Source organism: Salvelinus sp. IW2-2015, linkage group LG30 (assembly GCF_002910315.2).
Source record: "Salvelinus sp. IW2-2015 linkage group LG30, ASM291031v2, whole genome shotgun sequence".
Classification (NCBI taxonomy): Eukaryota; Metazoa; Chordata; class Actinopteri; order Salmoniformes; family Salmonidae; genus Salvelinus; species Salvelinus sp. IW2-2015.
The window spans coordinates 8,759,216-8,784,647 of NC_036869.1; the positions used below are offsets into that span (position 1 = coordinate 8,759,216).

The window sequence follows — 25,432 nt, forward strand, 5'->3', positions numbered from 1 at the left end:
ATCGCGCACTAGCGACTCCTGTGGCGGGACYGGCGCAGTGCACGCTGACCAGGTCGCCAGGTGTACGGTGTTTCCTCCGACACATTGGTGCAGCTGGATGGATGGGCATTSTGTCAAGAAGCAGTGCGGCTTGGTTGGGTTGTGTTTCGGAGGACGCATGGCTCTTGACCTTCGCCTCTCCCGAGTCCGTACGGGAGTTGCAGTGATGAGACAAGACTAACTACTACCATTTGGATACCATGAAATTGGGGAGAAAAAAGGGGWAAAAAATGTAATAAAAAAATATTAGACAAAATACTTTACAATTTACATACAGTACATGACCAAAAGCTCGTCGAACATCTCATCCCAAAATCATGAGCATTAATATGGAGTCGGTCTCCCCTTTACTGTTATAACAGTCTCTACTCTTCTGGAAAGGCTTTCCATTAGGTGTTAGGGCATTGCTGCAGGGACTTGCTCCTGTGGCTGAATCGAAGCATCAGTGAGGTCGTGCACTGATGTAGGGCGATTAGGCCTGGCTCACAGTCGGCGTTCCAATTTATCCCAAAGGTCTTAGAGACCCTGTTGAGGTCAGGGCTCTGTGCAGGTCAGTCAAGTTCTTCCACACCGATCTCAACAAACCTGTATGAACCTCGCTTTGTGCACGGGGGCATTGTCATGCTGAAACAGAAAAGTGCCTTCACCAAACTGTTACCACAAAGTTGGATGCACAGAATCTTCTAAAATGTAATTGTATGCTGTAGCGTTAAGATTTCCCTTCACTGGAACTAAGGGGCTATACCGAACCATGAAAAACAGCCCCAGACCATTATTCCTCCTCCACCAAACTTTACAGTTGGCACTATGCATTGGGGCAGGCCGCGTTCTCCTGGCATCCGCCAAACCCAGATTCGTCTGTCGGACTGCCAGATGGTGAAGCGTTATTCATCATTTCAGAGAACGCGTTTCCACTGTTTCAGAGTCCAATGGCGCTGAGCTTTACACCACTCCAACCAACGCTTGGCGTTGCGCATGGTGATCTTAGGCWTGTGTGCGGCAYCTTTGCCATGGAAACCCATTTCATGAAGCTCCCGACGAACAGCTCTTGTGCTGACATAGCTTCCAGAGGCAGTTTGGAACTCGATAGTGAGTGTTGCAACCGAGGACAGARGATTTTTATGCGCTGCGCTTCAGCACTCGGCGGTCCCGTTCTGTGAGCTTTTGTGGCTAACTACTTCGCGGCTGAGCCGTTGTTGCTCCTAGACATTTCCAATTCACACTAACAGCCCTTACGATTGACTAGGGCAGATCTAGCAGGGCAGAYATTTGACAAACTGACTTGTTGGAAAGGTGGCATCCTATGACTGTGCCATGTTGAAAGTCACTGAGCTCTTCAGTAAGGCAATTCCACTGCAAAGGTTTGTCTATGGAGATTGCATGGCRGGCTGTGTGCTCAATTTTATACACCTGTCAGCAACGGGTGTGGATGAAATAGCCGAATCCACTCATTTGAAGGGGTGTCCAAATACTTTTGTATATATAATGTACACTTAAAAACATTAACATGTAGTGTGCATCTAACAGTTCCACATACATGTCAGTACATACACACAACAAGTAGGTCACATGGTGGAGAGGCGTTGTTTTAACCAGGTTTCACATGCGCTACATGAGATGGAAGGGACTTCCATGTATAATACTGTACGTTTCCTTGAATTTGTTCTGGCCCTGGGGAGTGTGAAAAGAACCCTGGTGGAATGTTCAATGGGGTAAGCYTGTGTGTRAGTGCTGTGTGCAAGTTCACTATGTAAACAATGTGGAATTTCCAACATATTCATGTTTCTTTCAAAAACAAGAAGTGATGCAGTCAGTCTTCCTCAACTCTTAGCCAAGAGAGACTGGCATGAATAGTATTAATATTAGCCCTCTGATTACAATGAAGAGCAAGACATGTCACTCTGTTCTGGGCCAGCTGCAGCACTTGACCATATGACTGGACAATAAGCAAGATATGATAAAACTAGAGCCTGCAGGACTTGCATTGTGGAGTGTGGTGTCAAAAAAGCAGAGCATCTCTTTATTACGGACAGAWCTCTCKCCATRTTTACAACCACTGAATCTATATTTTTTGACAATGACAGTTTACAATCTAAGGTAACACCAAGTAATTTAGTCTCCTCAACTTTTTCAACAGCCACATCATTCATTACCAGATTCTAGAAGAGATCTAGAACTTCAGGAATTATTTGTACCAAATATAATGCTCTTAGTTTTAGAGATGTTCAGGACCAGTTTATTACTGGCCATGCATTTTAAAACTGACTGCAACTCTTTGATAAGGGTTTCAGTGACTTAATTAGTGGTGGTTCGAAATGCGTATATGGATGAATCATCAGCATACATGGACACACATGCTTTGTTTAATGAGTAGAAGGCCTTGAGAGCTGCCCTGCGGTATACCACTATTAACATGTTTGACATTAGAGAAGCGCCCATTAAAGAAAACAATCTGAGTTCTATTAGATAGATAGCTCTGAATCCACGATATGTCAGAGGTTGAAAAGCCATAACACATACAGTACCAGTCAAAAGTTGACACACCTACTCATTCAAGGGTTTTGAGATTCTTCAAAGTAGCCACCCTTTGCCTTGATGGCAGCTTTGCACAATCTTGGTATTCTCTCAACCAGCTTCACCTGGAATGCTTTTCCAACATTCTTGAAGGAGTTCCGACATATGCTGAGCACTTGTTGGCTGCTATTTCTTCACTCTGCGGTCTAACTCATCCCAGACCATCTCAATTGGGATGAGGTTGGGTGATTTTGGAGGCCAGGTCATCTGATGCAGCACTCCTTCACTCTCCTTCTTGGTCAAATAGCCCTTACACAGCCTGGAGGTGTGTTGGGTCATTGTCCTGTTAAAAAACAAATGACAGTCCCACTAAGCGCAAACCAGATGGGATGGCTTATTGCTGCAGAATGCTGTGGTAGCCATGCTGGTTAAGTGTGCCTTGAATGCTAAATAAATCACACTGACAGTGTCACCAACAAAGCCTCCCCAAACCATCACACCTCCTCCTCCATGCTTCACGGTGGGAACCACACATGCGGAGATCCTTCGTTCACCTACTCTGCATCTCACAAAGACACAGCGGTTGGAACCAAAAGTCGCAAATTTGGGCTCATCAGACCAAAGGACAGATTTCCACCGGTCTAATGGCCATTGCTCGTGTTTCTTGGCCCAAGCAAGTGTCTTCTTATTTTGAATATTTTTCACCTTTATTTAACTAGGCAAGTGTGCTTTAATAGTGGTTTCTTTGCAGCAATTCGACCATGAAGGCCTGATTCACGCAGTCTCCTCTGAACAGTTGATGTTGAGATGTGTCTGTTACTTGAACTCTGTGAAGCATTTATTTGGGCTGCAATCTGAGATGCAGTCAACTCTAATGAACGTATTCTCTGCAGCAGAGGTAACTCTGGGTCTTCCTTTCCTGTGGCGGTCCTCATGAGAGCCAGTTTCATGGTTTTTGCAACTACACTTAAAGAAACTTTCAAAGTTCTTGACATTATCTGGATTGACCAACCTTCATATCTTAAAGTAATGATGGACTGTCGTTTCTCTTTGCTTATTTGAGTTGTTCTTGCCATAATATGGACTTGGTCTTTTACCAAATAGGACCGTCTTCTGTATACCACCCCTACCATGTCACAACACAACTGATTGGCGCAAACGCATTAAGGAAAGAAATTCCACAAATTAACAAGGCACACCTGTTAATTGAAACTCATTCCAGGTGACTACCTCATGACGCTGGTTGAGAGAATGCTAAGTGTGCAAAGTTGTCATGAAGAATCTCAAATATAAATATATTTGGATTTGTTTAACACTTTTTTGGTTACTATTTTTTATTTTTTTATTTTACCGTTATTTTACCAGGTAAGTTGACTGAGAACACGTTCTCATTTGCAGCAACGACCTGGGGAAGAGTTACAGGGGAGAGGAGGGGGATGAATGAGCCAATTGTAAACTGGGGATTATTAGGTGACCGTGATGGTTGAGGGCCAGATTGGGAATTTAGCCAGGACACCGGGGTTAACACCCCTACTCTTACGATAAGTGCCATGGGATCTTTAATGACCTCAGAGAGTCAGGACACCCGTTTAACGTCCCATCCGAAAGACGGCACCCTACACAGAGCAGTGTCCCCAATCACTGCCCTGGGGCATTGGGATCTTTGTTTAGACCAGAGGAAAGAGTGCCTCCTACTGGCCCTCCAACACCACTTCCAGCAGCACCTGGTCTCCCATCCAGGGACTGACCAGGACCAACCCTGCTTAGCTTCAGAAGCAAGCCAGCAGTGGTATGCTATATGCTATACGATTCCATATGTGTTATTTCATAGTTTTGATGTCTTCACAATTATTCTATTATGTAGAAAATAGTACAAAATAAACCCTGGATGAGTAGGTGTGTAGAAACGTTTGACTGGGACTCTACGTTTTCTCAACAACAGGTTATGGTCAATAATATCAAAGGCTGCACAGAAATCTAACAGTACAGCTCCCACATTCTTCTTATTTTCAATTTCTTTCAACCAATCATCAGCTATTTGTGTCAGTGCAGTACATGTTGAGTGCACTTCTCTGTAAGCATGCTGAAAGTCTGTTGTTAATTTGTTTACAGAGAAATTGCATTGTATTTGGTCAAACACAATTTTTTCCAACAGTTTGGTAAGAGCTGGCAGGAAGCTGATAGGTCTGCTGCCTGACCCAGTCCATTACTTTTGCGCTTATAATCTATTAAAAACGGATCAGATTACTATGCCAATCCACCACATMTTGTACAGTCAGAAGCACTTTTTAGAATCCTCACAATATATTTTCTAGAGGCAATATGTGAGGATGCAGACTGAAACAACAATGTCACAGTGTTGTTGTCAGAGACTGCAGGTTGACTTGGTTACCGTTGGAGCAGCCCAGCCCGTCCTCCCTCACGGCCAAGCCTTCATGGTGAGGTAACCCTACACCTGATAAAAAATACCTCACACACCCCCCAAAGGCTCTTTCCAGGCTCRCTGGGACCTGAGGATCTGGGTCACGGGCTGTGTGTTTGTTCTAGCAACACTCTCTGGTTGGTGTGTGTGTGTATGTGTGATAGAAACAACAATATTTACACCATCCTAACCCTGTGGCCTTGTATGGGACTAGAATATTCAAAAACAAAAACCTTCAACTCACACGGTGCTAGCTAGCGTATATATAGCCCTTTAGCAAAGTTGACCAAACAGGCCAGGTTTCTAAAAACAACATTCCAGTATGACATGAAACAGACCAGTGAAGTGTACAGTAACACCTCTGATTTATGGAGGACTTGACCTACGCTGAAGTTTCTCATAATTAGGAAGTATTGAGTAAATGTTGGTATTTTGTTGTGTTGCAAAACCTCAATGTACGGCTATGATCGGAGGTTTTGAGGGAAGCAGTTGACATGTTTTTCAAAGACATTAGCACAGCAGTGTTTTGCCCTCAAGTGTACTAGGTGGGCTTAGGGCGGCTGGCCCCCTTAACCTGCCCCTGCGCTGACTGACAGGTCCTGTAGGCCTTAGTGGGATCAGATCCCACTGAGAAAGGCACAGGGCAGGGTCACCTGGGGAAAATCCACTGGATTACAGGTAAATACTAGTGCATTCTGAGGGAACTTATAGTAAGGCCTTGGCTGTGTTCTGACACACTATGTCAAGCAACAGTTAGCTGTATCAGGGAAGCAGAGGTCAGAAGAAGTAAGAAGTAACAGGAAGTAAGAAAGAGGAAATAATACGCTGAGCTCTTCTTGAAAGATGTTACTTGTGTTTCTTCTCAGGAAGCTAAAACAGCATGTCTGGTTGACTGTCTTGAAGTCTTTTTCTGACTAAACACAAAAGCTCTGGGATACTTTAGAATTGTCACACTATCATCTAATTCACATTCAAAATCACAAAATATTGACATGTGCAATATCCATATAGCAAGAACTCCATATCACATGGAATATTTTCAAATGCCACTCAGCCACGTGCAATGTCCGTTTTTATAGTTTATTCCATTTTTTTCTCATCTTGAGGAACAGTTGCATGCTGTTATGTTAGGTCAAATGCAGTCAACAGACTGTTCCAAACAAAAATTATGCTGCTTTCCACTTTGCTTCTTAATATAAATCATGTTATTTCTATGATTCCAACAGTTCACCCAAAAGTTTTGATCTATATCGCAGATCAAATCATTAAGACACTCCTCTTCAAACTTATTGGGCTTCTCATCATTTCTACTACAATCTTAGAAAAAAACAGTGCTATCTAGAACCTTAAAGGGTTCTGCGGCAGTCCCCATAGCAGAACCCTATCTAGAACCCTGGTTGGTTCCTGGTATAACCCTTTTGGTTCCAAGTAGCATCATTTTTCTTTCCAGATAGAACCCTTTCGACAGAGGGTTCTACATACCTGGAAACAAAATGGATTTTGGAACCCTTTTTCTAAAGGCGTCCGCATGCTTCCCAGGCGAAACAGTTCGAGCATATATTATGACGACATTTTGTTAGTTTTTGACTTCAGCAAAGGTTTTTCGGCTGTTCGGGCACACACACAAAATTCTCAAGGCAAGCCAAAGTCAAGAGCATAAGTCTACACCTCCTCCTCAGCGATTGGTCAACAGTAGGGATTCGTCAATGAAGTGCCTGTTGTCATTAAATGAGAGACGACTCGTCCTCATGCAAATTCTTTTCACTAGGGATATACTGCACCAAACATCCTAGTCAGATAAAAAACTGCGGGACAAACTTTTGTTCGGCAAAAAACGCCAAAATTAATTAGATATTTCTTGAATTACCTCTGACTATTTTGAGGAAGTGTATCCTGGCTATGGAGTCTCAAAATTGACAAACAGTACTATTGCCACATTTCTTTAATTTTTCAAGCAGTCTTTTAAGGGAGTATACAAGCTCAGCTAGGTGTCAGCCGAACTGAAGCATGTGGACACCTTATGAGTGTAGGCCTTCCTCACACCAGCTCTGTGCCTGTAATGGTTAGCCTAGTTACACTAGGAAGTGACACATAGGAGATTATTGCTCATAATGAGGCTAGGTGGAACCGGTCTGAACTCCAAACGGGTCAAGTGTTCCACCGAGATGTGCAGGCTTCTCCTAGGACCTAGTAGCCCCATTAGGTCTACTGGACAGGCCTCTCAGTCCTATAGGCCTACAGCATTAGGTGTCTGCCTCCTGGTACAGACATGTTTCCCCTCAGTTTTTTCCAGTTTTCTGAGAGCAGATGGAGAGAGAGAGAGGAGCAAGACTGCCAGGAGCTGTCACAGAGCAGTCCAATGGCACCATCACAGCACTGTGCTTGCATGTGCGTGTTGCGTGTGTGTGTGTAAACATGTGCCTCCTCATGCCTAATCATTTGGGTTACGTAGGTATTCAATGACTAACAAACTGCACCAACAACCTTAGGGGAGTTCTTTCAGTGCAGCTCAGAACAAGTTATGTGTTAGACTTTTTCCAAAAGTGACATAGTATAGGGAAAAAGCGATAGAGAACCTACACAGATGTCGCCATAGGTCTAGTTGGCAATACAAGCATTAATATCAACATAAGGGAACAAGAAAAACAAAGATCAGTTTGATTATATCTGTTGCAACAATGCGTAAATCCCTATCACACGAGGGGGAAAACTGTAAGGGAATAGATAAATATGCAAACATTCAAAACAGACATTACGATGTCTTCTTCAAAGCTAGGTAATGTGACACACTGTCACAAGGAAGGTTACAAAAACAACGGCAACAGTCAGATAACAAAGAATAAACATTCAAGCTGAGCTCTTCAAAGTGCCTTATCAAAATAACATCCAACAGTTAAGGTCAGGTTTCACAAGGTTTAGCCTAAAGTGGAGACTTCAATGAAGGAAAAAGAGCCAACCTAGCCTGGATATAACCAGACAGAAGGCTGCTTTCACGATGAAAACGTAATCTGTTTGGATGCCAGGCTAGGGCCAACCTGCAGTCAGTTTTAAAAAATTATAGTTAAACAGAGCTGGAAAATATAGAATACGATACTATATGGAATAGGCCTACTATAAGTAAGCCTGTTAAATAAAGCCACATGACAGTTACAACAATACAGTACTATTCAGGGCCTACTACTAATGAAGACGCGTCATGGCAGTTAGAAAGACTCTTCTAAACCTACATACTTTCTCCTCAGGTCATAGGCTAAGACCTACTGCTGAACATTGGTGAGGCAAGGACCAACTATGTACCAAATACACCCACAATGATTTAGATTAAGATGATAGATGGCAATTACTGGGGGAACGAACAGAGAGAAAGGAATGGTGTTAACTGACAGAGAAACTCTCCCACATCACACCAGAACAATGTTTAAGGGAACACAGGCGTACACATGGAAAACCTATCCTAACAGGACAATGTCACAGGTTTAAGCCTAGGTTACATATGTGACAGAAACAACAGCTAAAACATGCAATAACCATCAGTCTCAAGTCATTCAATAACCCTAATATGGTTATAGCCCCCATTACAAAAGCATATTGACTATAACGTAACCATTGCTATAGCATATCTCTCACCAACCTATCATACCAGGGGAAAAATGCACCGGTTTATGTGGCTACTTACAGCGGCTTGCATAAGTATTCACTCCCTTAGACTTTTCCACATTTTACTGTTACAACCTTTAACTAAAATGTAATGTCAAAGTGGAAGAAATATTTAAAAAAAAATTAAATATGAATGAAAAATAAAACACTAATATACCTTGGTTACATAAGTATTCACCCCCCTGAGTAAATAACATATGAAAAAAACACATTTGGCAGCGATTAAAGCTATGAGTCTTCTTGGGGAAGTTTCATAAGAGATTTGTGAATTCCTCTCCCAGTGTCTGGTGTAAGGCAGATATAAGCAGGTTTTCCTCTAGAATTTTGAATGTGCTTAGCTCCATCCTGTTTCTTTGCATCCTGAAAAACTCTCCAGTCTTTGACGCTGTCAAGCATACCCCGAGTGGGCTCCAGAGTGGGCTCCCGAGTGGCGCAGTGGTCTAAGACACTGCATCTCAGTGCAAGAGGCCTGGTTACCTGGTTAGAATCCAGGCTGCATCACATCCGGCTGTGATTGGGAGTCCCATWGGGCGGCGCACAATTGGCCCAGCGGTGTCCGGGTTTGGCCCGGAGTAGGCCGTCATTGTAAATAAGAATTTGTTCTTAACTGACTTGCCTAGTTAAATAAAGAATACCCATACCATGGTGCAGCCACCACCATGCTTGAAAATAAGGAGGCAGTTAAGAACAGAAGGCTTTGCATTTAAGCCAAAAAGTGTATTTATTTTCCTTTAATTGCAGTATTACTTTAGTGCCTTGTTGCATGTTTTGGAATATTTGTATTCTTATTTTCACTCTGTCATGTAAGTCATTAATGTTTGAGTCACTACAATGTTATTGATCCATCCTCAGTTCTCTCATCGCAGCCATTAAACTCTGTTTTAAAATCACCAATAGCCTCATGTTAACATTCCTGAGCAGTTTCATTCCTGTCCTGCAGCTCAGTTCAGAAGGACGACTGTATCTTTGATGTGTAAGGGTGGTTTAATACATAATCCACAGCATAATTATTAACTATACCATGCTTAAAGAGATATTCCATGTCTGATTTGTTATTGTTACCCATCTACCAATCACTGCCCTTTTTTATGAGGCTTTTGAAAAGATCCCTGGTCTTTTGTAGTTAAATCTGTGCTTGAAATTCAATACTTGACTGAGGAACCATACAGATGTTGTATGTATGGGGGACAGAGGAAGGGTTAGTCATTCAAAAAATCATGTCAACATCTATTATTAGTCCTTGTAACTCATTATTTGATTTGTTAAGCCAAATTGTACTCCTCAACTAATGTAGGCTTGCCTAAACAAAGGGAGTGAATACTTATGCAACTATATTTTAGTTATACATTTTGTATTTATCTTTAAAAAATGTTAGCCTTGGGGTGTCAGTCCAACCAGGCCTCTACATTGAGAGCACCCGTCATCATACCATGAAACAAGAATGAAAGAAAAACACATATTCCCACTTTGGAATGATGCCCTGTGTGCTTTCCGGAAAAATTAATGATTATTCAGCCAGACCAATAATAGAGATGTAAGCAACGGAATAAATAAGTTGAAATAGCCTAACATTTGGGTCTGGTCGCAGATACAAGCTTCTCTAGCCAAGATGAAAGCCTTTTATGTAGAAGCTATGGGACATTTATTTGACATTGGTGACAGAAAAYTATGTGATGATTCAAAATGATAGTTCTTAAATAAAGGTGTAGATGAAATCACTCTCACTGCGTATCCGTACAGTGTTAAACGGTTTACAAAGGGGGTTAATAATACAATAACACATGCTACTTAGCAGACACTGTTATCCAAAGCCACTTACACTAGTTAGCGCATCCATATGTTTTGAGTGTGTGTAGGCTATGTGATCCATGCGGGAATTGAACCCACAATCCTGGTGTTTCCAGAGGTTGAATGCGCAGCATTCATGCAAGATACACAATCCCTCTCTATCTGCATGACTAACTCATTCATTCAACCCCTTACTATTTAAAGGCAACATTGACCCATATTGGAGTTTGGAAGAGAGACAGGTTGTGTTCTCGGTTCAAGGTGATGATGTCATGTGTTAATCACTCATAATCCCTCTCTCACTTTAAGTGTGGCTGACAGTTCAGCACAGGGTCGCACAAGGACTGTCACTAGCAGAATAGGCCCTGAGCATGACAGAGCCCTATAGATTTGTCCAAAAGTAGTGCACTACGTGCCATTTTGAAAGGCTGTGGCTCTGGTCAAAAGTAGTGCACTAGCTTAATATAGGACGTAMCTCACAGATCTGCAGTATGGATCCTTTCATCAGGAAGTAGGTGGTTGTTGTTGTGTTGTGTTCCTTTAATGCCAAGCCTATTACAGGAAGCTGCCATGTCTTTGTTTTACAGCTTCACGAGAGCGTAGTGAACTGGCTCATTAACTGTTGCGTCACACACACACTTTTCAGCGTAGTTTACAACCCTCGCTCTCTCTGAAGTTATACCTGGAGAGAATTCACAAGTCCCTTGTAGGTAATGACTTTAGGTGTCAAAAGGAACATAGACTAGATTATATAACGCCTACGTCAACATATTCACTGTGCCATTTGTTCATAACTTGACACGAGGGGCCATTTTCTCAGGCACAGAAACACTTTCAATGCAGAATATCCACTGAATATGCTTTTTAGTCCTGGACCAGACTTCGGCTTAATCTGTGTCCAGGAAACCGGCCATAAAGGGGCGACTACAAGAAATTGCTAGAAAGTTTAACTGCCCACAACTTACTACCTGAAGATAAAAGGTTTGATGATAAAACGGCTACATTTTTCCATTAAAGCTGTTCATGCCAGAGTAATGTATTCTAAATCCCTCCCAGCCTGCAGTCCTCTATAAGCCTGCTTTACAAGCTATACACTTAAAGACCTGTAACCATAACATCCCCCCTTTTTATACAACAAGGTATTGATTATTCTATACATGGTGGAATATGAGCCCAGATACAATATGCTATGGAAATGCAAGCAACTCATGTCTCTAACATATATKTGTTAGGTTGAAGCAGTGCAAAATCATTGCCTCAACATAACCCTGTAGCAATGAGTTAGGCCTGTCTCTGCAGAAAGCCATAGATAGGATATAGGCCTACCTCCGACACAGAACTGACCGAGTGTCAGTCAACTTTAAACAGATGGTTTTAAACACCTTATTTTTGGTTCATATAAGCTAGTTTCAGCTAAAGGTGATGTGTTAAAAGGGCCTTTTGAGTCAAGATGAATGACAATGTTGTGGGAGTGTCTCTCCAGGGGTCTTCCTGGTCTTTAAGCATGATGATGTCATCTCTCAGAACCTTAAAAACGGTAATGTGATGGAATGTCAGAACATGCCACACTGAACCAAGGAACGCTTTCAGCAGTGACAAACCAGAGTGTGAGCTGGAAGGAAAGCACAGCCTGTCTCACACACCTGCTTGTCACCCATTATCAAACAAACAACACCTACTTACGCACAGACTTGTGCATGTTGCATAACCAACACAGACTGGGCCCAAAGCACTACCTCATTTCATTTATTTAACCAGGATAGTCCACTCAGTAACAATGGCCACTGTTTTTCAGGGAGTCCTTAATGCTAATGTAGGAACTAAATAGTGTTAATAGATGAGTTCTAATGACTAAATAGCACATAGGGCCATCAACAATGACTGCATACGCATGGCATACTAACACAGAGGGTATCACTATCAATATTATCAAATTACTTGTAATATCATGTGGTTGTCACTTGTCATTCTTTGGAGACTAGACCCTACATTGACCTGAGCTCAAATTKATAATTACTACAGTACAAATGACAAACTGTTAAAGCTGAGAAATCTAGCCCTTTGAATATCATATGCTTTTTAAGAGATTGTATGATAAGACATGTTAAGGCCTCCTTTTCCATTCCATTCAAACCCAGTCGTGGTGCCCCCTGTCCAATGCCCCCGACCTAAAAAGTACAGAACCTCTGTGGTGATCAGTGACCTCACCATATTGCATCCATAATATCTGGCTTGACATGGAGAGAGGTCAAGGCTTTCTAGGGGTCTGGGCAGTGGTATCCCACTGTTAAATCAGTACTACTACCAGCAGACAGTTCTACTAAACCTGCAGAATCCGCATTGCACACCTAGGCTACTGAGGTCTCCTATTTTGAGAGAGGGTGCACAGAGACAGCATATTGTGGGCCGGGTAGCTAAATAAATGGATTGGAATACACTCTCTACCTCTTCTAGAATCCATACCATCATAAGTTCTGGAGAAGAATAGCACTCCCTAATAGCATTTCACCTCTTAGATGGATGTATTTACCTACCTGTCAAATAGAGTCAATTGCACTCTCCTGTAAGGTGTCAAATAACACTACAGCTTTAGAAAAACTTATTTGCAACGAGCAAGAGCAGCACTCATATTTGCAATAGAATTATCGTGTTTACGTCTCGAGATGCTCTCGCTCCTACTAGGCCCCAGTGTTGCCATAAGCGCGCGACCTTCTCAAGTCAACGACGTAATTATTTCCATTCCTTCGCGCTGGTAAACAAGCGTCCATTTCAGAGAAAATACCTAAATACATTTCCATGTCACTCTAATCATGAATGGTATTGATTGAATACTTTTAACATGTCCGCTGATGTGGTTGCAGTTATTCATTTATTTTAATACGACGAACCAGTCGTGTTTATCCAACTGTCGCGCGCTGGCCTGGAGGTACAGTAACTGCATCGTCACCATAATAGCCACGGATACATAAATCGAAAGCCCAAAGCAGTAGTTTGCAAATTAAACAACATAGTACATATCTGGTTTCAAAGCATCGCCTCGATGCCAATTCATTATTTGAACATGACAACATTTGGCTACTGGGTCCATAATAATTCATACGACATACGCAATAAATTTCAGCATTTTCAGGGTTAGCTAGGTTTGTTATTTGCTATATCTGGATTGGCTTATAAACACACAAATGTGGGGCAAAACAATATGTGTTTGCGTGCTAGTGATGCTGATGCGTCTAGCAGAGACCCCCGATCTGACCCAATTAGCTTGCTAGCTATAGCAACAGCTAGCCTGTCTAGCGTTGGATGCAATAAATGGTGGACAAACGGCACTACTGCACCTTTGAAAACAGGCGAGATCGGACACCGCTCAGGTGAGCTTTTGCTGTCCAGCGGCGAGCGTCTCTGCCTTGCGACCAGCCTGCCCTCCACCGAGCCGTTTCCACCCGGGTTCGCGAGCAGCAGCTGCGTCGGGCTGGAGGGGCTGTTGCAAGGGGACGTCGATGTCGGTTCTGTATTGCTCGCGACTGTGAAGGAAGAGGAGCAGGAGCGGGTTGGGCTGTGCTGACTTCCACGCAAGAGCTGGTATGGCACCGTGGCACGAATAGGCTGCAACCGGATCGTGGTGGTGCTGCCGTTGCTGCAGCCGGCTGGAGAGATGGTTGGGGAGCCCCCGCTGTCACCGCTTCGCTTGACCCGCTGTTGCTGCTGTTGGGTTGAGTTGGTTGCTGATGATGCTGTTGACATTATGTTGATTGCCACAGTGCAACTCTTCCAGTTCACAAACTTGGCAAAAACAAAAATACTAAGTTAAATCTTGAATAAGCCTCAAGTTACTTGCGAGTACTTTCGTTTGTTTACTTAGATATAATCAATGTGACATGATAAAGCAAGTTGGTAACTTTCCCAAAAAAGCTGGAACATTTGTTCTTGTAAAAGTCCAGTTGAGTTTAACGTTAGTTATTAATAAGCTGCCCAGAGTTAGCTTAGCTAGCTACATTTTCTCACTTTTTTTCTACTTGTCCATGTTGAAGTGTTTCAACAAGTATGCATTCTCGAAAAACTCTCAATTAAACATTTTCATATCGAACAAAACTATTTAAATCACGACGTTCACTTATAAAAGCTCTATAACATAGCTAGCTAGTTAGCTATGTCTCTGTGTCGTCTGTCTTCCAACGCGCAATCCCTTTCCTGTGTCCCTCCTCTGGCAAACTACTGGCTGACAGACCAGGGCGGGACAAAATAACTCACTGTAAACTTCTGATTGGTTAATATAATACTAGAAGGACGAGGTCATCAGGCACACTCTAAGCATCCACCAATCGATTCATTGAAGTTGGCTGAAGATAGACCGCTCTCGAGCAAGCAATTGGTTGCAGAGTTTTTTTTTTTTTTTATATATATTTTTTTTTTAACCAGGAAGGGCTCGTTGATATTTAAAATATCTTTTTCAAGAGCGTCCTGGCCAAGATAGGCAGCACCAAGTCATTACAAAAATTACAGACAGACATGAAAAACTACAAGTAATCTAGTAAAAACCATTGAATTCACAAGAGTATAACAATATCAAAAACAGCAAATTAAAAACATTGACAGGTCTGGGAATCAGCCTCAAAATCCTTCATCAGTGATTTAAAAACACCAATCGGGACAAGTTCTTCCAGTTTAAAAGTATTTTGTAAGGTGTTCCAAGACGATGGCGCAGAGTACATAAAAGACCGTTTACCAAATTCAGTTCGGACATTTGGAACAGTTAGCAGGATAAAGTCCAGCGAACGAAGAGAGTACCCACCACATTTCTGAACAATAAAAATGCCCAAATAAAAAGGTAGTAAACCCAAAATGGCTTTGTAAATAAAAGTATACCAGTGACTGAGCCTACGAGTGATTAGAGAAGGCCAGCCAACCCATGTATACAAAGTGCAGTGGTGCGTAAGGGATTTTCAGTTTAAAATAAATCTCAAAGTGCCATGGTAAAGTATAAAAAGCAGTTTGCAAGTTCTGGAAAGCTTTTGTAAGAGACGATGCACAACAGTAAATAACAGTATCATCAGCATAAAAATGAAGTTGTGCATTTTGGACATTTTTGTCTAAATCATTTATATAAATAGTGAATAAGAAAGGACCAAGTACAGAGCCTTGGGGCACACCATTAAGGACAGACAATTTAACAGACATAAGCCCATCAAATTGAGAGTTAAATCTCAGAGAAATGGGTGGTGCACAATCTTCAGAAAAATAAAGGTTGTCTGGGTTTCTGTTGTTGACAACTGCAATGTTATTCTTATACCAGTCATCGTAAATTGAAACAACCACTGCACAGTTGAAATATTAAAATACTGTAGCTAGATCCCTCCTAAAAATCCACATACTGCTTTACTAATAAAACAGACAGAAACAATACTGTTACATTTATTACAGCTTTATAAACACCATATYTATTTTCACTACCAACAAGACAATAATAATCCCAATATTTTTTTTTACATGTTTTAATAGCCTGCTTTTGTACAAATTTGATCAAGTTCTTACACCCACATACAAAAAAAGATATATGTATAGCTGATTCACAATCAAATGCATATACGATTGAAAAACAAAGCAGATACAGAACCAAAATGTTACAGTTGCTATCGGTTGTGTAAAGTAGTACTTTCAAGTATTTTTACTTAAGTCGTTTTTTTGGGGTATCTGTACTTTACTATTTATATTTTTGACAAATTTTACTTCACTACATAAGAAAAGTATGTACTTTTTCCTCCATACAAAAGTACTCATTACATTTTTAATGCTTATTAGCAGGACAGGAAAATTGTCTAATTCACACACTTATCAAGAGAACATCCCTTGTCATCCCTATTGCCTCTGATCTGGCACACTCACTAAACACATGCTTAGTTTGTAAATATTGTCTGACTGTTGGAGCATGCCCCTGGCTTTTCATAAATAAATAAAAACAAGTAAATAATGCCATCTAGTTTGCTTTAGATAAGGAGTTTTAAATTATTTATACTTTGATTTTGATATTTAAGAATATTTTAGCAATTACATTTACTTTTGATACTTAAGTATATTTCAAACCAAATACTTTTACTCAAGTAGAATTTTACCAGGTGACTTTCACTCGAGTCATTTTCTATTAAGGTTAACTTTTTCCACCACTGGCTGCAAATATGTAACTTTTTGGGCGACCGACCAAATTCACATAGAAATATAAGTCATAGATACAGTATGTCACTCTCATTGAAAGCAAGTCTAAGAAGAAGTGGTAGATCTGGTCCATGTGCGCTATAAGTTGTCTTTTGCATCTTTTACTTTTGGTTTTGTACAGCAGCTTCAAACAGCTGAAAATACAATATTTTGCAAACGATTCGATTTTTAGCAGAGGTGACATCATCACAATATGCAGAGCCATTTCTGCATATTGCACATTTAAAAGGCATTGGACAAGGACTGAAAAAGAAGTGAAGCTGAAGACCAGGTTCAGAATAAGGGGGTGTAAACTTTCCAGATATACCACAATGTAAAATAGTTCGATTTTAAAGTGCCATTCAAACTTCTTCACAGGTAGGCTACATTTTCAAAGAACCCACAACTGAATGTTGAGATTTACCGGATGTACTATTGCATGTAACATCCTTCATAAACTCTTAATATCAATTTGAAGTTGCAGTGTTGGGGAGTAGTGAACTTCATGTAGTTCAACTAGTAATTTACCTACATTTTGAAGTAGCTTGCTGGTAGTTGAACTAAATTCAAATCAAGGTAGTATTTTCAGTAGTTAAATACTTTTTTTGCCATGTAGTGGTGTAGCTAACTACTAGAACTAAACTCTACTACTCTTTTTGCAAAAATAAAATATGGGTGAAATCAGCATCAGACCTGTCCAATTCTCACTTGAAAAATAGTTTGATTAATAGGACAAATTACATTCTGTTAACATCGGACAACAGAGGGATCTGTTCTTGACATTTTTCAACTATGACATTTCAGATTTACATTTGGATGTAGTGGACTACCATTTCAAAATAACTAGTGAAGTAAACTGTATATATTTTTTTAAGGGTAGCTTTAGTGTAGCTTACTTTCTTCCAGTGTGAAGTAATTGGTAACAATATTTTCAGAGTAGCTTCCCCAACACTGAGTACTTGGTACATGATAATGTGCAAATACTTGGCTGATGCTCAGGTACGGCCATTATGAAAACAGAAGCAGGTAAGTAGGGCAGATAGAGGATATATTGTCATTGGGTTAGAGCATGTAAAACATATTCTAACCCAATAACAACATATTTCCTAATAAAAATAAAAAAACTAATAKAAATACAGTACTCATGCTTTTACAGGTCGACCACTTTTAGAGAAACCTCAGTTAAATGACAAAAAAATAAACAGCAGGACAAGAAAATTTAATTTAAAAAAAACTATGTCTTGTTAATAGCAAACATGCACAACCACATAAAATGAACCACTTTGTAAGTAAACCCCCAAAATACATCCAAGTAAACCAAACAAACTAAAGTTACTCAAACTCAAATCTCCCCAAAATACAAAAGAAAACAAGTGTATATTTCCACGCCTGTGAAACAAAATCAACATGCAAGGTTAGGTCAGTGATTGACTTACAAAGAGAGGAAGAGGCCTGGGAAAATCCACAGTGTCGTTTAACACAGACAGACAGAATACACTTGGTTTCCAGCTATGCATAGCAAAGGATTGTCCAGAGAAGGTCAATACKAAACATTTCCTAATGTATACAGTAGAAAGTAACTTTACACAGGCGGCCAAATTCAGATTTTTTTGTTGTCAAAAAGAGCTGATCTGATTCGTAAAATCAAATAAAAAATTTGAATTGAGCTGCCTGTACACACGCAGCATCTGTGGATGATTTCACATGATGTGGAATACCACAACATTGCACTGAAAATACCAGTGCAACTTATGAGCCATCTTTTCAGATTCTTGAGTGGTTGTATTATGAGTTAACTACTCATAATTAGTTAACTTCAAAATAATTGTTATAAAAATAAACAGTTTATTATGATTTGGCTTCTCTTGGCCATTTGTACAGCAGTCCAAAAGATGAGATTGAGAGTTAACAATGTGTAATTGTTCACAAGATCATTTGTTTGTGTGCAATGCAGTATATAGATAGTGAATTCAGAAAGTATTCAGAACCTTGACTTTTTCCACCTTTTTTTGTTACCTTATTCTAAATTGATTTAAAAAAAAATCCTTATCTACACACAACGCACAAAGCAAAAACAGGTTATACATTTTTGCAAATTTATAAAAAAAACTGAAATATTACATTTACATAAGTATTCAGACCCTTTACTCAGCACTTTGTTGAAGAACCTTTGGCAGCGATTACAGCCTCAAGTCTTCTTGGATATGACACTACAAGCTTGGCACACCTGTATTTGGGGAGTTTCTCTCATGCCTCTCTGCAGATCCTCTCAAGCTCTGTCAGGTTGGATGGGGAGCGTCGCTGCACAGCTATTTTCAGGTCTCTCCAGAGATGTTCGATCGGGTTCAAGTCCGGGATCTGGCTGTTCCACTCAAGGACATTTAGAGACTTGTCCCAAAGCCACTCCTGCATTGTCTTGGCTGTGTAATTAGGGTCGTTGTCCTGTTGGAAGGTGAACCTTCACCCCAGTCTGAGGTCCTGAGCGCTCTGGAGCAGGTTTTCATCATGGATCTCTCTGTACTTTGCTTCGTTCATCTTTGCCTCGATCCTGACTAGTCTCCCAGTCCCTGCCGCAGAAAAACATCCCCACAGCATGATGCTGCCACCACCATGCTTCACCGTAGAGATGGTGCCTGGTTTCCTCCAGATGTGGCGCTTGGCATTCAGGCCAAAGAGTTCAATCTTAGTTTCATCAGACCAGAGAACCTTGTTTCTCATGGTCTGAGAGTCTTTAGGTATCTTTTGGCAAACTCCAAGCGGACTGTCATGTGCCTTTTAATGAGGAGTGGCGTCCGTCTGGCCACTACCATAAAGGCCTGAGTGCTGCAGAGATGGTTGTCATTCTGGAAGGTTCTCCCATCTTCACAGAGGAACTCTGGAGCTCTGTCAGAGTGACCACTGGGTTCTTGGTCACCTCCCTGACCAAGGCCCTTCTCCCCCGATTGCGCAGTTTGGCCGGGCAGCCAGCTCTATGGAGAGTGTTGGTGGTTCCAAACTTCTTCCATTTAAGAATGATGGAGGTAACTGTGTTCTTGGGGTCCTTCAAATGCTGCAGAAATATTTTGGTACCCTTCCCCAGATCTGTGCCTCGACACAATCCTGCCTCGGAGCTCTATGGACAATTCCTTTGACCTCATGGCTGGGTTTTTGCTCTGACATGAACTGTCAACTGTGGGACCTTATAGACAGGTGTGTGCCTTTCCAAATCATGTCCAATCAACTAAATTTACCACAGGTGGACTCCAATCAAGTTGTAGAAACATCTAAGGATGATTAATGGAAACAGGATGCACCGGAGCTCAATAAGTCTCATAGCAAAGGGTCTGAATACTTATGTAAATACGTAGTTTTTATTTTTTGTAATACATTTGCAAAAATATCTAAAAACCTGTTTTCAATTTGTCATTATGGGTTATTGTGTGTAGATTGTTGAGAAAATGTTTTATTTAATCCATCTTAGAATAAGGCTGTAACGTAACAAAATGTGGGGAAAAAAATCAAGGACGGCTGAATGCTTTCCGAAGGCACTGTATATTACAGGATTCCTTGAAACACTGTCAAATCTGAACTGTGCCATGAGAACTGGAGGAAACTTGGTCTGTTAAAAAAACAGACTAAAACAGAATAAATAGCAAATACAATGTTTGGGAGGTTACAACACATGATGATACCATGCTGAGGATGATCAAAAGAGAAGGCCACTCCTGATAATAACTGTTGAAAATTAGGGGATATATATTCTTACATTTTAAATACATTATCAAAAAGCTACAAAATTTCCATTGTAGAAATGCTTATGCTACACAAACCTTTTTGGAAATGTCTTCATTGGCAAAGGTGAGGACACCGGGGTAAAAAACGTAACCAGATAAAGAAGTAATTTCCTTCCTAAGATTCGATTTGAAATCTGTCTGGTACGTACATTAGTGCAAACCCAAAAGGTAAATCAGTGATTCCTAAACCAACAACAACAGCAGGTGATTCTAGACCCTGACTCTGTTCTTCAATGCAAGCCTCAGCTATGGTCAAGCATTCCTATCATCAGACATGAAGCTAACGCTCTTCTGACACACACACACTTAAAACAGTGAACCAGCACTACTATGACATGCATCAGCAAGTGATTAACATGCTTAACTAGTATTCCTAGTCCGCAATCTTAAAAAGGTGGAACTCTGTGTACCCATCTACCTACATACTGTTTGTACCTACATCACTGCAGGCAGATGCAGTTTTGACCCCACCTAATGCTGATCATCACCAGAACCAGGTTTATTATTAATTATAGTACTGCCATTCTCAGACAGAGCCCCATGGAACTGAAACTAAACCTGAGTGGTAACGAGACAAGACAGTCCAAGGTTGTGTTCAGTAGAGCACATGTAGCTAAACTCTAAACAAAAATGTGCCTTTATTACTAGGCAAGCCCAGGTTGTCCTGCCCTGTTTCAGTACGTTTTCTTCTGTTTGCTGCCCAATGATCACGACCCAGGGTTGACAAAGGGTTGGTATTGGAGGAGAGGTTGACAGATTAAAAAGGTCAGAGGTCATACAGTCAGAAAGTAGATAGGTCAATGGTCACAGAGCACYGAGTTCTCCAGGGTGAAGTCATAAGTGAAGGAGGCCAGATTGTGGTTGATGTCTCGGGGGGACATCAGCATCTCAGAAGAGAGGGGGAACCCGGGACCCCCTGTCTGCATGGCCAGGACATGGGGGGCCAGGGTGAACGGGACATCTCCTAGTAGCTCTGGGAGAGACGGTGGGGCCTCCACGATGGGCACAGGGGGCTTCCACATGGGCCCTGGTGATGGGGCGATCATGGAAGGTGGAGCGGGGGCTGGAGAGTGGTGGGCCTGGGAAGGTGTCGCACTGGAAGACTGGGGAGAAGAGGAGAGAAAATGTCCACCTTCAGGCATTACATTTAGAAACAAGTGTAGGCTACACATGACAAGGAACACTAATGTGGCACATTTTTGGCAAACATGAAAACAGATTTTTAAGGGTGGGTAGGTTGCAACTTAAACACTAGTAATCGAACACAAAACAGTGTCATGACACGGTCAAGATGACGTTTCAGATCTCTGCAAAGTCCTAAGGAAGGAAGTCACAAGGTGTGGCCACACACAACTCCAACAACATTTTCAAGTTCGCTGACAATGGTGGTAGGCCTGATCACCGGCGACGATGAGTCAGCCTACAGGGAAGAGGTCAGTGACCTGGCAATATGGTGTCGGAACAACAACCTCTCCCTCAACACAAGCAAGACCAAGGAGCTGATTGTGGACTCATATGCAATTAGGGGGGGGGGGGGGGCAATAGAGCAGGTAGACAGCTTCAAGTTCCTCAGTGTCCAAATCACTAAAGACTTAAAAATGGTCCAAACACAGTGTTTTGCACAGTCATGACGAAGCGCCGACAGTGCCTCTTCCCCCTCAGGAGGTTGAAAAGGTTTGGCATGGGCCTTCAAATCCTGAAAAGATTTACAGCGGTACCATTGAGAGCATATTGACTTGACTGGCTGTGTCACTGTTTGGTATGGCAATAGCTCAAACCTCGACTCGCATGGCGCTACAGAAGTTGTGGTGGACAGCCCAGTAAATCACTGGGAGACGAGCTCCTGCCATCCAGAAACTCTATATCAGGCAGTGAGAAAAGAAGGTCAGAAATCATCAAAGACTCCAACCACCCAAGCCATAGGACTATTTTCCTCTGCTCGCCGCACGGCCCAAGAGGTGCCGGTGCACTCAAGTCTCGACACAACAGGCTCCTGAACCACTTCTCATCCCCAAGAAATACACGGATAAATAGCTAACAAAATACCACACCGTCACCTCAAACACAGGGCCCTACACACTCACCCACCCCGTCACTCCAACAACAACACACACATACACAGGCCCTTACACACTCACCCACACCATCACTACCAACACACACACACAGGGCCCTACACACTCACCCACACCATACCCAACACCACACACACACACACAGGGCTACACACTCACCCACACGTGTCACTCCAACACACACACACCACACACACACACACAGGGCCGAACACACTCACCCACACCCGTCACTCCAACACACACACAACAGGGCCCTACACACTCCACCACCCGTCCACTCCAACCACACACACACACACACAGGCGCCCGAACACACCTACCACCCACACCGCACTCAACACACACACACACACAGGGCCCTACACACTCACCACACCGTCACTCCACAACACCCTACACAACAACACACACGGGCCGCTACACACCTCAACGCCCACACCGTCACTCCAACACCACACACACACCACACCACACAACACGGCTACACAATCACCCACCACACACCTCAATTCGCATCACATCACACAATTTGTACATACATTGACTCTACACACCCACTCACATACAAGCTGCTGCTACTCTGTTTATCTTATATCCTGTTGCCTAGTCACCTTACCCTTTACATATCTACCTCCGTCATTTCAGTATTCCTGCACATGTAAATATGGTATTGGAACGGACGAATTAAATATTGTCTGTATATAGTACGCTTAGTTACTTATTAGTTTAGTTAGTTATTACTTATTATTACGCTTAGTTACTTACTTTCTTATTCCTCTTTTCCCCCCTTCTAGWAATACATTGTTATTGCATTGTTGGGTTTTGAGTTTGCAAGAAAGGCATTTCACTGTACTTGTGCATGTGACATTACAACTCAGCTAGCGTACTAGTGAGTGTACCACAAAACACAAGCAAACACCACACAAAATGATTTTAGCCTGTGTCTTCCATGATATTATAGGCCTACTGTTTTTACTCTTCAATTGACTTCGTTAATTCAAAAGAATTTGGTGTACACACCAAGTGCTAGATTGGAGACTTAAGCTGTGCTTTGGGCCTTGTAAGACCGAATGAAAGCCTAAATGCAGAGAAGATGTCACAGGAAATGGCTTATTCCTCTGCAATTAACATAACATTCAGTTGGGACGTAACCACGGAAACATCCTTTAATGAGTGTTTGTGCTCTCAAACACGATGATGACGAGGACTCACCTGGGAGCATGAACAGCAGTGTGAGGGTCTTTTCCTTATTTGTCATAACTTCTACAACTTCACATATAAAGTAAGCTTACACTTTTAAACCTTAACCACTATAGCTTAATATAACCTCTGTAACAACCAATACAGAACACTGCAGATAGTGTCCCACCATCTGTCCCTCTCGATTTGTCATATTTCATCACAGTACAAGACCACCTACCTACAAGCACTAAACCCTTTTTTGTCGCGTCATTCATACTGTTTTAGCAGGAACGCCTACCTACAACAAATAAACCTGTCCGTCATTCATAACTGTACAGACGCCTACCTACAACACACTATAAAACTGTCCGCATGTCAATCAAACCGTTACAGACAGCCTACCTACAACACTATACAACCTGTTCCTCATTCATACTGTACAGAGCCTACCTACAACACTATAAACCTGTCCTATTCATACTGTACAGACACCTACCTACAAACTATAACATTAAACCTGTCCTCATTCATACATGTACAGACGCCTACCTACAACACTATAGACCTGTCCCTCACTTCATACTGGTAACAGAGCCTACCTACAACACTATAAACCTGTCCTCATTCATACTGTACAGACGCTACCTACAAACTATAAATCCTGTCCTCTATTCCATACTGTACAGACGCCTACCTACAACACTATAAAACCTGTCCTCATTCATACTGGTACAGACGCCTCCTACAACACTATAAACCTGTCCTCTTGCCATACTGTACAGACGCCTACCTACAACACTATAACCCTGTCCTCATTCATACTGTGTACAGACGCCTACCTACAACACTATAAACCGGTCCTCTTCATACTGTACAGAACGCCTTACCTTACAACACTATAAACCTGTCCTCGATTCATCTGTAGCAGACGCCTACCTACAACACTATAAACCTGTGCTCTTGTTCATACTGTACAACGCCTACCTACAACACTATAAACCTGTCCTCGTTCATACTGTACAGACCGCTACCTACAACATATAAACCTGTCCTCAGTTCATACTGTACAGACGCCTACCTACCAACACTATAACCTGTCCTCGTTCATACTGTACAGACGCCTACCTACAACACTATAGTAACCTGTCCTCGTTCATACTGTACAGACGCCTACCTATCAACACTATAAACCTGTCTCTGTTCATACTGTACAGACGCCTACCTACAACACTATAAACCTGTCCTCGTTCATACTGTACAGACGCCTACCTACAAACACTATAAAACTGTCCTCGTTCATACTGTATCAGACGCCCTACTACACCACTATAAAACCTGTCCTCGGTTCATACTGTACAGACGCCTACCCTACAACACTATAAAACTGTCCTCGTTTCATACTGTACAGACGCCTACCTACAACACTATAACCTGTCCTCGTTCATCTGTACAGACGCCTACCTACAACACTATAAACCTGTCCTCGTTCATACTGTACAGACGCTACCTACAACACTATAACCGCCTGTCGCTCGTTCATACTGTACAGACGCCTACCTACAACGACTATAACCTGTCCTCGTTATAATGTCAGACGCCTACCTACAACACTATATAAACCTGTCCTCGTTGATACTGTACAGACCTACCTACAACACTATAAAACCTGTCCTCGTTGATACTGTACAGACGCCCTACCTACAACACTATAAACTGTCCTCTGTTATAACTGTTCAGACGCCTTACCTCCAAGCACTATAAACCGTGTCTCGTTTGATACTTGTACAGACTG

The 25,432-nt window shown here is 41.9% G+C and overlaps 2 protein-coding genes across 5 annotated transcripts in view; both read right to left on the bottom strand.

Moving 5' to 3' along the window:
- The window catches only part of glcci1a (glucocorticoid induced 1a), a 29,823-nt gene extending 15,220 nt beyond the window's left edge, over positions 1-14,603 (bottom strand). For all 3 annotated transcript variants that reach the window (XM_023975002.2, XM_023975001.2, XM_023975000.2), the window contains exon 1: positions 13,756-14,603. In XM_023975002.2, the coding sequence (XP_023830770.1) occupies positions 13,756-14,161 (406 nt within the window). In that variant the 5' untranslated portion in view covers positions 14,162-14,603. The remainder of the gene's footprint in view (positions 1-13,755) is intronic.
- Positions 14,604-15,815: 1,212 nt separating this feature from the next.
- The window catches only part of LOC139023313 (UBAP1-MVB12-associated (UMA)-domain containing protein 1-like), a 44,885-nt gene continuing 35,268 nt past the window's right edge, over positions 15,816-25,432 (bottom strand). For both annotated transcript variants that reach the window (XM_070436212.1, XM_070436211.1), the window contains exon 4: positions 15,816-21,482. In XM_070436212.1, coding sequence (XP_070292313.1) covers positions 21,177-21,482 — 306 coding nt within the window. In that variant the 3' untranslated portion in view covers positions 15,816-21,176. The remainder of the gene's footprint in view (positions 21,483-25,432) is intronic.